At 44.4% G+C, this 17,276-nt stretch overlaps 1 protein-coding gene across 1 annotated transcript in view; it reads right to left on the reverse strand.

Annotated features, from left to right (window-relative positions):
- LOC120058323 (CLIP-associating protein 1-like) overlaps window positions 1-17,276 on the reverse strand; it is an 86,395-nt gene that overhangs the window by 25,951 nt on the left and 43,168 nt on the right. The window contains exons 8-13 of the mRNA XM_039006905.1: window positions 1,802-2,025; window positions 1,613-1,705; window positions 1,342-1,487; window positions 725-860; window positions 436-506; window positions 268-327 (exon numbers count right to left, since the gene is read on the reverse strand). Of these exons, the coding sequence (XP_038862833.1) occupies window positions 268-327; window positions 436-506; window positions 725-860; window positions 1,342-1,487; window positions 1,613-1,705; window positions 1,802-2,025 (730 nt within the window). The remainder of the gene's footprint in view (window positions 1-267; window positions 328-435; window positions 507-724; window positions 861-1,341; window positions 1,488-1,612; window positions 1,706-1,801; window positions 2,026-17,276) is intronic.

Consider the following 17,276-nt stretch of genomic DNA (forward strand, 5'->3'; position numbering starts at 1 on the left):
GGAAATGAGGGAAATTTCTAAGCGAAAATTATGAACTTCAGAAGCCCTTTTAAACCTCAAATACATTACATGTTTTAAATATCCTGCATTGCAGTTGTCCTGCAACAGGGAGATCAAATTAAGATTCTACATCTGTACACAAACACAAATACTGGTTGGATCCTGAGCAGAAAAGCAGACAAGCATGCTACAGTCTGTTGTTAGTATTTATGTCCTGGATAAATAGTATTAGCATGCAGGGTGAATGCTGAAAGGGTGTGTGTTTACCTCTCCAGTGTGTGTGTCTGCCACTCCAGTAATAACAGCTCTAAGAACTCATAACTGCGCCTGCAGAGAGAAGACATGATGAGAGTTAACACATTATAAGGGAAACCTCAGGAAAAGCTAGAAGATTTTCACACAAAGTAACATCACACAGAAAGTCCGAGTCGTTACCTTCTGACGGCCACTGATTTGGACGTGCAGTTACTAGTGATGATGGGGATGAGACGTGAGTAGTGTGTGTGCTGGAAGAGAAGAGGAGGTCCCAGACATCATCCAATACAGCTTATTTCACACCTCCCAGTGTCTTAACATTTTGCAACCAGACATCATTCCAACTGAGTAATAAATACATCAGGATTTGATTTATTTTACATTAGAAAATGCATGAATCACACTCATCCACTGTCGGTCAACCCCTGACATATATGATTGCCCGTGCATATGTGTGTACAGTACTCACCCTGAGGATGAGACGTATGGCTGCCATGCCAGACGTGGCCATCACCTTGGCACTGTTGGGCACCAGGTTGAGCAGTGTGGGCATCAGGGTCTCTGCACAGTGGTCAAACTTGTTGCCCAGCAACATGGACAGGTATCTGAAGAGGAGAGGGGAGAGATTCAAGACATCAAAACAATAATCAATCAGTTTTCAAATCTCCACATATACATTTGATTTGAGGTTCTAGACTAGTGTACCCGTACTTAGATATGAGGCAGTAGCAGCCTACAAGTTCTCCAGACTCAGAGTGGTTAATTGTCAGTCAGTGATGTGCTCCTAATGTGGTAGTGATGATGAGCGATAGAGCGGAGAGTCAAGATCCACATATAAAGAGTATCCGGGTTGATGGACTGACAGACCAGGCCAGGCGAGACCAGGTCGCTTTCCTCATGTTAATGTAACCCCTTCACTGAGGCATTTCACTGAGCTGCTACATCTCTAAATCATCTCTCTGGTCAACCTTTACTCACCCCGAGTCTGAGATAGCACCTCTTGGAACAGATAGGTTCAACAGTGTAGTTAACTCTACTTGGTGTGGAAGACTGAGGTTGAAAGCGGTTTTGTCTGCAGGTCCTTACCCCAGTGTGATGCAGGCCTCTCGTACCACCTGGGACCTCAGGTCTTTAGCTGACAGCTTCAGAGGGGCCTCCAGCAGACGGAGCTGCTGAGGGAAACTATCATACTCCAGCGCTCCAGCCAGGAGCAGAGAACGAACCTTCTTCAGCTAGAAAAAAAGGAAACACAAAGAAATATAATACGCTACTAACATCGTGTCTTACTGCAAGAATTTACAGTACGAGGCTGAAAACGATCATTTAGAGGCTGATCATTTGTGTGTGTGGTCCTTACGGCGACAACTCTGTGCTCCCAGTCGTTTTTGTCGTCAGATAGAACCTCCCGAACCTTGGAGAGATTGTCCTCCATATCTCTGTTGGAGTGGATCTGGAGATGTACAGAAAGACAAGGACAGGAGTCAGACTGGGGTTGATGACAATTCAAACTGTAAACACACACGTCGCGCCTATCTGTGCAGGTTACCTGGATAGTAGGAACCTCTTCAAAAGCCTTGATGAAGTCCTCCTCATCAACAGCACCTGCAGCAGCATCTTTAGCAGAGATCTTGCCGGGTCCGGTGGCAGAGCTGGGCCTGCGGACAGAAACCGCAGCTACAGCCCTCCTACCACTGGGGGGCGCCTTGGAGGACGATGCAGAGGAGGAGGACCGACCCCCGTCCACAGAGTCCTCATCATCAAAGTTCTTATCTGCAAGGGGAGAGTGAGAAGTGGTGTTCATCCATTTTGATGTCATATTCTCAGCATTTGTGACCATGTTCATTAGGACACACCACAGGGAACCGAAAACAATCATTTTCTATTGGACAGCTACCCCAGTACGCCCCAGTTTCACTCGGTTTTCTGACAGTTTTCTTATGTTTTGTGCCTACTGAAGACTAGGATTTCTGGAAAACCAGGGCATTTGTTGAAAGTTCCCAGAGTTTTGCTACCCTACTGAAGACGACCCTGTTCTTTGGGCTGAGAGTGTGCGTGCCTGAACCCAGCCATCTGCAGTGCTGAGTGAGTGTAGCTAGCCCATGTCATCTGCAGTGCTGAGTGAGTGTAGCTAGCCCATGTCATCTGCAGTGCTGAGTGAGTGTAGCTAGCCCATGTCATCTGCAGTGCTGAGTGAGTGTAGCTAGCCCAAGTCATCTGCAGTGCTGAGTGTAGCTAGCCCATGTCATCTGCAGTGCTGAGTGAGTGTAGCTAGCCCAAGTCATCTGCAGTGCTGAGTGAGTGTAGCTAGCCCAAGTCATCTGCAGTGCTGAGTGAGTGTAGCTAGCCCAAGTCATCTGCAATGCTGAGTGAGTGTAGCTAGCCCAAGTCATCTGCAATGCTGAGTGAGTGTAGCTAGCCCATGTCATCTGCAGTGCTGAGTGAGTGTAGCTAGCCCATGTCATCTGCAGTGCTGAGTGAGTGTAGCTAGCCCATGTCATCTGCAGTGCTGAGTGAGTGTAGCTAGCCCAAGTCATCTGCAGTGCTGAGTGTAGCTAGCCCATGTCATCTGCAGTGCTGAGTGAGTGTAGCTAGCCCAAGTCATCTGCAGTGCTGAGTGAGTGTAGCTAGCCCAAGTCATCTGCAGTGCTGAGTGAGTGTAGCTAGCCCATGTCATCTGCAGTGCTGAGTGAGTGTAGCTAGCCCAAGTCATCCGCAATGCTGAGTGAGTGTAGCTAGCCCATTTCATCTGCAGTGCTGAGTGAGTGTAGCTAGCCCATGTCATCTGCAGTGCTGAGTGAGTGTAGCTAGCCCATGTCATCTGCAGTGCTGAGTGAGTGTAGCTAGCCCATGTCATCTGCAGTGCTGAGTGTAGCTAGCCCATGTCATCTGGATTGTCACTGTTACACAAATACAAGCCGTTCTGTCACCTCTCCAGTTTTCCAGTTTACACGAGGGATTATGAATACAGGGAAAATATGATCCGGGAGATATGCCTCGACCAAGCCAGCATTATTTTAGAGCAGGCATCAATATAATAATAATAATTTAACAAGTGTAGCGCTTTTCATTACAGAAAATAATCTCAAAGCTATATCTCTCAGCACGTAAAACAAATGCCCACAATTGACAATAATAAACCATTTTTAGGAACGAACCAAACATACAATAGGCCATCAGAGTCTGAACTAATGTAGGCTAGTCTGAACAGATCACAATAGTAGTGATCATTCTGAAAGATAGCAAAACAAGACACCACTCACACTAAAAGACAAATAGCTCCATAAACAAAGCAACAGGCAGACAGAGAGAAACGCCCCGTTCACCACTCCGTCCATGTCCCCCTCATCCTCCTCTCACAACCCTCCATCCCTCCATTAGACTGCTAACCTGGAATTACTATGAAACTGATACATCTATCAGAGACAGACAGAGAGAGAGACATTTGAGAAAGGCAGATCAATTGGGGGAAAGAGGAGGAAAACATTTGTAGAAATGTCGGTAGGTAGTGTGAGAGGAATGGTGGAGAGAGAGAAAGAAACACCACAGGAAGAGATAATAGCAGCAGGTTCTTACAGGCACAGATCTTCTTACACACCAGCTTCCTCAGCAGCATGATTTATGGCACACTCACTAAAGATTTCCCCAACCAGGCTTCTGCATCAACAGTGTGTGTGTGTGTGTGTGTGTCTGCATGACGCGGGCAGCTCTGATGACACGGTGCTAGACCAGCTTAAGCCCTTCTGGCCAAGGGTTAGCTGTCAAAAACAGCAGTGTGTGTAGCAGGAGGATACTGGCAGCTCCTGCAGTGCCAGCATGGTGTGACATGTCCATAGGGACACTGACTCTCGACCACAGAAAGGGGGGAGGGGCCAGCACCTGTGATGTCATCTCAGACCAATCATTGTTTATACAGGGCGTTGGGTGAGGAAAAAACAAAGAAACCTAGCCTGATGGTCATTGGTCCTGGACAAACACTGTTTATAGTCCCACCGCTGTTATTTACACTGAATAAATGCATACGAATGACATGTAAATTAATTATTTGCACTGTGTTTGGCGCCGCACCATAACACTATGAGAGCTCAACATTATGTTGGCTTTATTGTCCCCTGAAGCCTGGTTAGCATGCTGTGAAGCGCAGTAATCACACTATCTCACCCACCCAGAGATAAGAAGCTTTGGTTCCAACATAACAAAAGCTTGCCTCATGCAAGCTGCTAAAATGATACATAGTTTGTCTCTTGAGTCTCACTGTATCCATCCACTTTTCGTTTATCTGGAGAAAGGTGGTGAACATGAAGCACATACTGGTCGTATCAAACGTCTCTCTCATGTATACATACTCATCCAACGACGTGCTTTATTACTTGGACAGTGAGAATACACTAGTTATTAACCCCCGGCTCTCCAGTGAATTGCGTTTTGAGTGTGGGGGCTAGCATTATCGTTATGAGAAAATAGTCAATACCGTGAGGACTGAGATTACCATTATTGTACCAAAGAGATCAGGAGGAGACTGCAGCTGTGAAAAGGCTCAATCCTTAGCGTCAGCTTCATCCAACGACGTCTATCTTATTGATGGCACACTTTCCATTTGCTTTCCACTGAGGCCAGTAACATGACGATACCAGAGACAGGGAGGGGACTGCAGCATGTGGGATGGATCAATCCTTTGCTAGCAGTAATGTCATTGAGTGAGCATCTTCCATCCTTTTTTTTACTGATCGTTAAATTATCTGCAGAGGTTTTAGAGAGCCGAAATAGAAACATTCCTTGAGACAAGATCCATGATGAATTTCACAGAATTTGAGCACAAGACGTATGAGATAACCGAGGTAAATACCAGCTCTAAACAGCAAGGCAATTAACCGAAACACCTTTAGTGAAAGAGCAAAACACGATGATGCATTTAGTTTATTGATCAGAGCAGCACTTGATCAAACGCTGACACAAATGTCAAGCTGATTTATACACACATAGGGACCAATTAACAAAGCCTGCAGACACGCGACTGACACACATGCCCTACGGGAACACACACACACGCATCTGCCAACTCTGGGGGCAGTAGCCTGGTTGTTAGCTGTGTGCTTGGTGCCTGTGGCAGAGCAGGGGTCGTGGTAGTGATCCACATGGCTCGATGAGATCATGCCTGCTCTGTCCAGTGATATGATTACTGTAAGCTGGACAGTCCTGTATGTAGGCTGCTGTGTGCCCTGTATGTGGGCTACTGTATAAATGTGCAGAGTATGACATATTTCCTGTGCTGAACTCTCAAAGGAAGAGAGTGGTGTAGCAGACAGGTAAGTTCATAAGTGTCATTGATGATAAAGGCAGTATAATAGGTGATGATGTCATGGAGAGAGGTTGTCCTCTGGCTCCCTCTGCTGGTTGAGGTGAAACACTGCTTTATCTGCCCCATAGACACGTTCACATCATTGTTCGGCCCTATCTATCTTCATAGGAAGTTGTCTGACTGTGGTCTGTATCCTTCAGGAAGTTCAACGGTTCAAGTGTCCGCCGCACTGCAACAGTCTATGACTGGGTTACAAATGGCACCCTATTTCCTATGTAGTTAAATAAAAATAAATAAAAAGTAGTGCAATGCATTAAAAAAAAAAATGTTTTACTTTTATAGAACTAGGCAAGTCAGTTATGAACAAATTCTTATTTACAATGACGGCCTACCCCGGGCAAAACCCAGACGACGCTGGGCCAATTGTGCGCCGCCCGGGACTCCCAATCACGGCCGGATGTGATGCAGCCTGGATTCGAACCAGGTACTGTAGTGACGCCTCTTGCACTGAGATGCAGTGCCTTAGACCGCTGCGCCACTTGGGAGCCCCCAATAGGGGATAGGGTGTCATTTAGGATGCATCCTCTCTCTTCCACTGTTAAACATCCCAAACAGCACTGACCCCATTCTGACTGCTGCTGGAATCCAGCTATAAAACAATATTGTGCAGGAAACTGCTAGCTAGAGCCAGACAACTACATGGAAGAGAAAATAAGCCAGGCGAGACAGTTCAGAAGAACCAAAATAGCTCACAGTTCTCAGACTTCAGGAATGTTACAGAAACTTGGTTGACAATGTACTGTTCTGAACAGAGTTCTAAAGATAGAGAGAGGAGATAGAGGAAATAGAGAGAAGAGAGAGAATGGAGAAACAAAGATAGGATGATGAAAGTAGAGAGAGGGGGAAGTGATTGCCCTGCCAAGATAAACTGGTTATTATGACATTCTCTGAGAGGAATAATGAGGTAATGGTGGGCCATTCTCATGTTATGATTACTGTACGGACAGCATGACAAAACAAACTGTCATAAGAACTCACTGAGGGTGACTGTCATAACCACAGAGTACAGCACACTACACAATGTGTCCACTAGCTGCAGGCTCCAGCGACTGCAGAAGCAGAAGCAGATGAGAATGCTAATTTCACTCTCCACACAGCATCCTAACTGCAGTGCAGGCAGCACTGGTGATCCCTGGGCCACATATTCATATTTGGGGGATTTTTTAAACTCACGAGATGCTTTTCTCCTGTCTGTCCTAAACTGCAGGGAGAGACTAAAGACACCCTGACACAATATATTTGATTTAGTTCCTCCCAGGCCAGCTTCTCCTGTCCTGTTCTGACTGTGTCAGGCTTCAGGTGCTCTGAGCACTCAGCTAATCTGGGGGGAGTTAGCCTGGTCCCAGATTTCATTGTGCTGTCTTGGCATGACAATTGGTCTGTCAGTCTGCGAAGCTGACACTCTAGCCAGCAGTTTAGAGGAGTCTGAGGGCTAGAGGCTAATGGTTCAGCACAAATAGTACAATGTCATTACAGTGATATCTCTAAATGTGGACGACTATAAAGCAAACATCCCTCGCTACTCTTAGACACACACACACACAGAGACACACACGCATACACACACGCATACACACATATACAGTTGAAGTCGGAAGTTTACATACACCTTAGCCAAATACATTTAAACTTAGTTATTCACAATTCCTGACATTTAATCTGAGTAAATATTCCCTGTCTTAGGTCAGTTAGGATCACCACTTTATTTTAAGAATGTGAAATGTCAGAATAATAGGAGAGAGATTTTTATTTCAGCTTTCATTTCTTTCATCACATTCCCAGTGGGACAGAAGTTTACATACACTCAATTAGTATTTGGTAGCATTGCCTTTACATTGTTTAACTTGGGTCAAACGTTTCAGGTAGCCTTCCACAAGCTTCCCACAATAAGTTGGGTGAATTTTGGCCCATTCCTCCTGACAAAGCTGGTGTAACTGAGTCAGGTTTGTAGGCCTCCTTGCTCACACACGCTTTTTCAGTTCTGCCCACACATTTTCTATAGGATTGAGGTCAGGGCTTTGTGATGGCCACTCCAATACCTTGACTTTGTTGCCATTAAGCCATTTTGCCACAACTTTGGAAGTATGCTTGGGGTCATTGTCCATTTGGAAGACCCATTTGTGACCAAGCTTTAACTTCCTGACTGATGTCTTGAGATGTTGCTTCAATATATCCACATAATTTCCTCCCTCATGATGCCATCTATTTTGTGAAGTGCACCAGTCCCTCCTGCAGCAAAGCACCCCCACCACATGATGCTGCCACCCCTGTGCTTCACGGTTGGGATGGTGTTCTTCGGCTTGCAAGCCTCCCCCTTTCTCCTCCAAACATAACGATGGTCATTATGGCCTAACAGTTCTATTTTTGTTTCATCAGACCAGATGACATTTCTCCAAAAAGTACGATCTTCGTCCCCATGTGCAGTTGCAAACCGTAGTCTGTTTTTTTTATGGCGGTATTGGAGCAGTGGCTTCTTCCTTGCTGAGCGGCTTTTCAGGTTATGTCGATATAGGAGTCGTTTCACTGTGGATATAGATACTTTTGTACCGGTTTCCTCCAGCATCTTCACAGGGTCCTTTGCTGTTGTTCTGGGATTGAATTGCACTTCTCACACCAAAGTACGTTCATCTCTAGGAGACAGAACGCGTCTCCTTCCTGAGTGGTATGACGGCTGCGTGGTCCCATGGTGTTTATACTTGCGTACAATTGTTTGTACAGATGAACGTGGTACCTTCAGGCGTTTGGAAATTGCTCCCAAGGATGAACCAGACTTGTGGAGGTCTGCAATTATTTTTCTGAGGTCTTGGTGATGTCAGGCATAGAGGCACTGAGTTTGAAGGTAGGCCTTGAAATACATCCACAGGTACGCCTCCAATTGACTCAAATGATGTCAATTAGCCTATCAGAAGCTTCTAAAGCTATGACATCATTTTCTATAATTTTCCAAGCTGGTTAAAGGCACAGTTAACTTAGTGTATGTAAACTTCTGACCCACTGGAATTGTGATACAGTGAATTATAAGTGAAATAATCTGTCTGCAAACAATTGTTGGAAAAATTACTTGTGTCATGCACAAAGTAGATGTCCTAACCGACTTGCCAAAACTATAGTTTGTTAACAAGAAATGTGTGGAGTGGTTGAAAAACGAGTTTTAATGACTCCAACCTAAGTGTATGTAAACTTCCGACATTAACTGTACCTCATGCAGCACTGAATAATAATAACCATGACTAAAGCATTTGACAATTTTCTTCCCTATAATGTAGAGATTTAAAATACATGTGGATGTAATATTGGGACTAGGAAAAGAGAAAGAGGGAAGAAGAGAATAGAGCTCTTGATACCATACATTGATAGCCCGCTATGGGAGGAGCTCACATCCACTCTGTTGCAATGGTAAAGTAACCATAGAATAGCTGTGACAAACCACTTTGAGACTCTTGGTCGATCCTGTGTCACAGAGGACCAGAGTTCTTCTGCCTGGTCAAACTCTGCCTGGTCAGCCAATGATAAGAGAGCACAAAAACTCTCCACTCCTTTCAATAAGAAACCACTGATCATTAATGAATTCTGTGCTTGAAATGATCTATTCATTAATTTTAGCCTAGCTGGGTGTTAGACAGCCAACAAAGTAAAAATGCTGTCCTCCGGGAGGTAGACTAAGTGTGTCCCCAAGGAGCTACCATACCAGTAGGGTCTCTCCTACTTAAGGGCCATGATTGGTGATTGCCTACATGGTTGCCAGGGTGAGCAGACAGGAATGAGCAACCGCTGAAAAAGAGCAGAGGCAAAGTATTCCTCCTAAAGTGTGGCCAAGTAAAGGGTAAATGTTTAGAGTGTTGTAGACAAGACTGTGGTAAAGTCAACAGAGTGCTGGCTCTCATCATAAAGTACATCTCCTCTGCTTAAGAAACGCAAGTAAGGGCCTCTGACATTTTCAACCTCTCCCTGACCCAGTCTGTAATACCTACATAGTTCAAGCAGACCACCATAGTCCTTGTGCACAAGAACGCCAAGGTAATCTGTCTAAATGACTATCGCCCCGTTGCACTCACATCTGTAGCCATGAAATGCCTTGAAAGGCTGGTCATGGCTCACATCAACACTATCATCCCAGACACCCTGGACCCACTCCAATTCGCATACTGCCCCAACAGCATTCTCCTCTGAACAGTTGATGTTGAGATGTGTCTGTTACTTGAATTCTGTGAAGCATTTATTTGGGCTGCATTCTGAGGTGCAGTTATACTAATGAACTTATCCTCTGCATCAGAGGTAACTGGGTCTTCCTTATGAGAGCCAGTTTCATCATAGCGCTTGATGGTTTTGGAGACGGCAAAATTTTCCGGATTGACTGACCTTCATGTCTTAAAGTAATGATGGACTGTCGTTTCTCTTTGCTTATTTGAGCTGTTCTTGCCATAATATGGACTTGGTCTTTTACCATATAGGGCTATCGTCTGTATACCACCCCTAACTTGTCACAACACAACTGACTGGCTCAAACACATTAAGGAAATTAATTGCACAAAGTAACTTTTAACAAAGCACACCTGTTAATTGAAATGCATTCCAGGTGACTACCTCATGAAGCTGGTTGAGAGAATGCCAAGAGTGTGCAACGCTGTCATCAAGGCAAAGGGTGGCTACTTTGAAGTATCTCAAATATATTTTGATTTAACACTTTTTTGGTTACTACATGATTCTATATGTGCTATTTCATAACTCTACAATGTAGATAATAGTGAAAATAAAGAAAAACCCTTGAATGAGTAGGTCCAAACTTTTGACTGGTACTGTACATGTACACTAACGTTCAAAAGTTGGGTGTCACTTAGAAATGTCCTTGTTTTTGAAAGAGAAGCACATGAAGAAGAGGACAAGTACATTAGAGTGTCTAGTTTGAGAAACAGACGTCTCACAAGTCCTCAACTGGCAGCTTCATTAAATAGTACCCGCAAAACACCAGTCTCAATGTCAACAGTGAAGTGGCGACTTCGTGATGCTGATCTTCTAGGCAGAGTTCCTCTGTCAGTGTCTGTGTTCTTTTGCCCATCTTAATATTTTATTTTTATTGGCCAGTCTGAGATATGGCTGTTTCTTTGCAACTCTGCCTAGAAGGACCGCATCCCGGAGTCGCTTCTTCAATGTTGACGCTGAGACTGGTGTTTTATGGGTACTATTTAATGAAGCTACCAGTTGAGGACTTGTGAGACGTCTGTTTCTCAAACTAGACACTAATGTACTTGTCCTCTTGTTCAGTTGTGCACCGGGGCCTCCCACTCCTCTTTTTATTCTGGTTAGAGCCAGTTTGCGCTGTTCTGTGAAAGGAGTAGTACACAGCATTGTACCAGATCTTCAGTTTCTTGGCAATTTCTCGCATGGAATAGCCTTCATTTCTCAGAACAAGAATAGACTGACGAGTTTCAGAAGAAAGTGCTTTGTTTCTGGTCATTTTGAGCCTGTAATTGAACCCACAAATGCTGATGCTCCAGATACTCAACTAGTCTAAAGGACAGTTTTATTGCTTCTTTAATCAGAACAACAGTTTTCAGCTGTAATAACATAATTGCAAAGGGTTTTCTAATGATCAATTAGCCTTTTAAAATGATGAACTTGGATTAGCTAACACAACGTGCCATTGGAACACAAGAGTGATGGTTGCTGATAATGGACCTCTCTACGCCTATGTAGATATTCCATAAAAAAAATCTGCCATTTCCAGATACAATAGTAATTTACAACATTAACCATGTCAACACTGTATTTCTGATCAATTTGATGTTTTTTTTAAATGGACAAGAAATGTGCTTATCTTTCAAAAACAAGGACATTTCTAAGTGACCCTAAACTTATCGGTAGTGTTGTTTTTTTCCTAAGCCCCCCCCCTCTTTTCGGGAGCTCAAAAAAAATATGTTTTTACAGCTTTTTCTTTTGTTGTTGCATGTATTTCTACACACATTTTACATACATGGCACTTCTTTTTGTTGTTAAATAGTTAACCAATAGCTACCCAGACTATCTGCATTGACCCTTTTTGCACCAACTCTTTAGACTCATCACATACACTGCTGTTAATGTTTATTATCTATCCTGTTGCCAAGTCACTTTAACCCTACCTATATGTACATATCTACCTCAATGACCTGTATATCCCAGCACATAGACTCGGTACTGGTACCCTGTGTATATAGAAGTTATTTTTCCCTCGTGTTATTATTTTTCTATTATCTCTCTCTCTGCATTATGGGGAAGGGCCGTAAGTAAGAATTTCACTGTTAGTCTACACCGGTTGTTTACGAAGCATGTGACAAATAAAATGTTATTAGCAGGTTGTGTACTACTGTCATGATTCATGAGGTCACCTATCATTTCTACCGTTGTACCCTTAAGCAGGGCAAAACTAGCTTAACTGTGCTCCTCTCAAATATGTGTGTTTTAGGGTTGTATGGGGGATTTGAGGCGAGGAGAAGATTAATTTCCAATGTAACAGCTGGACAAAAAAGACGTCATGGTGGTGGACAGACTGACTGGGGCTACAGAGCAAGCAACAGCATCCTAACAGTCAGGGTTAGGGGAAATGCTTAGTTATCTCTTCAAGTCCAGACAACATAGAATTTATTCTGAACCATGACATTCGTGAAAACCATTCAACAAACAAGATATAATGCCGGGCCTAGTTCAGACCCGGGCAGTACACTAAATGCTTGGATTCAGACTCTAAAATACCATGGACAGAAAACAAACAATGGCCATTTTGGGGGGGAAATGTTATCACAGCACAGAGACACATTTGTACTGTGAGACACACTGCAGCCATTTCAATGGCCTGGGCTATATGACCTCATTATAACTAAACACCCAGAAGTCAAACTTCACAGTAGCCAGTCTCTCTGCTTCACTTTCTCCCTTGTTCTCTCTCTCCCTGTCTGTCTGTCTACAGAGGAGCATATAGTTCTAATGACAAGTCACTCAAAAAGGTTGAGATGAAAGACAGCAGCCTTCTATCTGTCAGTGAGGAAGGCCATACAGCAGGCTGAAGGGCAACGTCAGTTAACCCAACACTGATAGAACTTTGAGATATCCCCCGGGTCTATGGCAAGACAGACAGTGATGGATAATGGATATTCTGTCACTGGTACTCCTATGGTTGTAGCAAGGGCAGTAAGAGGGGTCAGTGCATCAACTTTTCACCTAGAGGTCTGACTGGCACAGCCATAGCTTCAGCAACATAACGCAGTGAAATTATAGTCCTAGCGTTCTTTGTATAATACCCTTCTATGTTTTATCTCATGTGTTAGGCTGCGGCCGGCTATATATCTTATAATTTGTCTCATGCACCCCCCTACTGTCAAAGGCATTAATTTCCCGTTATCTCCCTGTAGAAAGCATAAACATGACTGTAGTGGCAGCAGAGCAGAGTTCAGCTAATGACATTCAACAGCTAGTTATTGTGACTGTCTTAGGGCTCCAATAGTTAATGTGCAACTGAATCAAAGACTCAGAGCTTCATTTATTTCTGATGGCAGAGAGGTGATGATACGAAGGCAATGAGGCCGTATGTTATGTATCAGAAGCCATTTCCTCTGAGCAGGCAGCAGAGGGATGAGCAGAGAAAGAGAGACAGAGTCACAGTGAATTGACTGCTGCTGTTAAGACTGTACACGTAGCAACTGCTTGTTTTGCATTTGAGGCACATCACACACAGTCCGATCAAATGAACACTGAAGCCCGGGAGAGATTTTTGAAGACCAACACTGTTACAGCAGACAACAACACACGTACTTGGTGAAAACTGTCTGAAGAGCAGATTAGTAGGCCAAGCAAAAACCCAGTTGGTAACATGCACTGACTGTTTTCCCTGATGGGTGGCAAACCTTTAGTTAAGCTTTGGCAGAGCCGCCCATGCCCTGGCAAGTAGGTCCTGTACACCCTTACACAGACCTCAAAGACATCCATTCATTCATTACAAGGTCCACGTGGGCAGATGGCTATTCACAGAATCCACTTGGTTGGCACCCTCATGGACAGAGAATGAAGTGGACAACAGGGACATTCACACAGTTTGTTTATGGTAAGTGATTTCAGTCTCGCTTACTCGGGCCTCTGGAATCAAAAACATAATACATCATTCAAGATCCATCTTATCAAAACCAACAGTTTTATCTCTTATCTAATGAACAACATGCATGTCCATATTTATGCATCACATTTCCCAACAACAGTGATGGGGATATGATAGGGAGTCTTTGAGAGAATAAAAGCCATAACATATGGTTGGTTTGAATGAACAGAGCTTCACTCTGTCCTTGAACTCTCTCTACTATCCCTGTGGACACGTAGGCTACTTCTACTTGTCTTACATACTAGCACTGGCATTTGGAAGTCGATGAATGGGTACAGGTTATTCTCACCAGGCCTCTGGTGTTTCGTCCACCCTTCACACACACACACACACACACACACACACACACACACACACACACACACACACACACACACACACACACACACACACACACACACACACACACACACACACACACACAGCTGTCAAGGGTCTAAGTTACGTACACCCTGCCACCACCCCCACTCTGCCCCAGTGACCAGCACTGGAATGGTACTCTGCCACAGTGACTGGAATGTGACCCATATAAAATGTGCACATTCACTCTGATGTAGCCTCTTGAGGTAGCAAACAGATGTAGTGGTCATATCCTGTCACTGTTCCTTTAAGTTTTGGGGTAGTTGTTACCTCGTACCCCTGCCCATCGACTCGGCACTCCCTGTATATAGCCATGTTATTTTTACTCGTTATTGTTATTCACTGTTTATTTATTCCTTGTGTCACTATTTCAATTGTTTTAATCTTTAACTTGAATTGTTGGAACAGGACCCGTCAGTAAGCGTTTTACTTTTAGTCTACACCTGTTGTTTACAAAGCATGTAACATTTGATTGATTTGATTTGGTTGTCGTGGTAACAGCAGGTCATGTGCATAAAAACCACTTCAGAGGAACATAAATCTGACCCGAGCGTCCAGACAGAGGTCGCATATGGAGGATCGGCTTTGTATTAGGATTCAGATCCACATATGGAGGTGGTACAAATCGGAAGTCAAAAGATCAGATTGCCTGTGTACATCTAATCTTCTCATTTCACCATAATATTGACCAACCTCGTCTGAAATTCATAGCAGCTTTCAGCTCTCTGTCACAACAGACAAGACGGACTCTTCCAAGGAGGACCGAGGATCAACTGTGTGGTTATGTATTGCCCGGCCGTAGCCTAGCGTGTCTGACAGAGAAAGCTTTGATCAAAAAGCTGCTGGATGAAAATATGAGCTAAGCTTTTCCTTCCAAATATCTTCTGCCTCAGGGAACAAACACAAAGCTTTCACGACAGGGCAAAAAGCAGCTTGACCTGATGCATGACAGCCAGCCCCATGAAGTTACTCAGTCAGAAACACGCACAACAAACAACTTATGAGTCACTGACCACTGTTAAGTGCAGAGCTGTTTGGGCCATTGGGTGGTTGTGGCATTTTAAGAGAGCAGAAAACAGCACTAAATTCAACCTGCCGTTTTCAGTCACCACAGGGAGGAAAGACAGAGACAGCGGTGGGCCATCTTACCTGAGCAGGTCAACGCACCAGGTCCAACACCGTCAGAAACTGACTGAACTCTAGTGTTTACATAACAGTACAGCTATTAACAGACTCTCTTCAAAGGGCTTGCCACAGTGATTTCACAGTTTGCGTCGCGTTCCAAAAATTCCGCCGCACAAAAGTAAGTAGAACTACGCAGAGACCTACGCAAACGAAGCTCCATCGAATCCGTTGCGTAGACCGTGTGGAGCACTACACTTCTTTATGCTGTACAGAGCTGCAGCATCCATTGTGTGTGTGTGTGTGTGTGTGTGTGTGTGTGTGTGTGTGTGTGTGTGTGTGTGTGTGTGTGTGTGTGTGTGTGTGTCGCAGCTTGCCCCGTGCGATCCTCTGAGTGTGTGATGTGATTAAAAGGCTTTCTTTTGAATCTGAATTCCATCTCTGGCCTGTGTTAACCATCTCTTCCCCTCCTTTGAATGTTCCTTTCAAGAACCTTGCACGCACACACACACACACACACTGAAGGCAGCTCACACAGCGCTCCCAGTCAGCACCACGAGACTAGCAGTAGAAGGTGAGGCGTGTGACTCATTATAACAGGTACATGGTCTTAACTGTGAAAACAAGGTAACAACTGGTGTTCTGCTTCCTCAGAGCTGAGCCTTGTGGGAAAGACAAGCAGGCCATCTCTAGTCTGCAGTGTTTAATATAACACACACGCACACACCCACAGGACCGTGTGTAGGAGACAAACAGTCTTAACATGAGCTAACGTACCATGGAACCCCAAGGATTTAACACAAGGATGCTTTCTAACCAAAGCACCAGCTGACACATTATTATTACAGCATAATTCACAGTGACTTGGCTCGAGCCCATCACCCAGGCAGAGTTATTAATAACACTCCAATGAGAGCCATCCTTCAGTCCTCTCACTGCATTATGTATATGACTTCTAGAAATGTCCTGCAACAAAAATACATAAAAAAGGTTTTACACAGACGTCACAAAGTGTTGGGGGCACTGCAGCCTCCTGTTGTGAAGAGGGAGAGGGACATCTTGGAGGAGACTTCAATAAGATATATTTGACCTGAAGTAGGCTATTAAACACATGTTACTTAAAGTGCCCTCAATACTGCTTATTGTACAGGTTGATCTGAAGTTAGACACAGGTACAGTGAGATTGAGCGAGCAGTGACCGACGACGCAGCATCTTATCGCCAAAACAGCAGAACCCAAAACAGACTCATGAAGCAGCAAGCTGAGGGGGCGAATCATTTCCCACATTAAAACTGCAGGGAGGCAAAGAGGCGTGAAATACAATGTTTAATGTTTGAAATGGTAGCGGTGTGATATAGGCTATATAAAACTACACACCAAAACAGTGGTCTGTTTTATCATAATAACATCTCCTAGAATCAGAATGGCTCACATAGTAAACAATAACAAATTCTTCTCTATTCAGAGTGCTGGAATACAGCAGCCCACTGTCTGGACAATATGACCTGCGCATACAATCTCAAAGTGGTACATTGTCTCACAAGAAAGACACAAAATAAATAGGAAAAGGGTTAATATGATTTTCTCTCCTTTGCAAAAAACTGCCCCCCCCCCCCCCCCCCCCCTCTCCCCCAGTGCACCTCTAAATAGGCCAGGAGAGAGAGAGAGGAAAGAGAGAAAGATGGAAGGAAAAGCTCTACAACCATTAGCACCTGAGCCAGAGTCCAGTGTGTTCTGCCCTCGACATTAAAGAGTCCAGTCCATTCATGCTCTTACCTTCCCCGGTTGTCATAGTGCAAAGCCTTCCTTCCACGCAGAGCAGAGAGAATAGTGAACAGTCAGGGAGAATGTTGCTTTACGTCTGTGTGTCTCTCTCTCTCTCCCTGTTCTCCTCTCTCCATCCCCTCCCTTTCCTTCATCCTGTTCTAGTCTTGTGACTACTGCACCCGATACCGCTGCCATACCTCTCCCTCACCAGAACAAGAGGCTCAGGCTGCAGTGGCCCCCTCATTTTGCAGAGGAGTAACATTTGGGCTTTCAGCTGAAAAGCATTTATCC

Source organism: Salvelinus namaycush, chromosome 13 (assembly GCF_016432855.1).
Source record: "Salvelinus namaycush isolate Seneca chromosome 13, SaNama_1.0, whole genome shotgun sequence".
NCBI classification, from domain to species: Eukaryota; Metazoa; Chordata; class Actinopteri; order Salmoniformes; family Salmonidae; genus Salvelinus; species Salvelinus namaycush.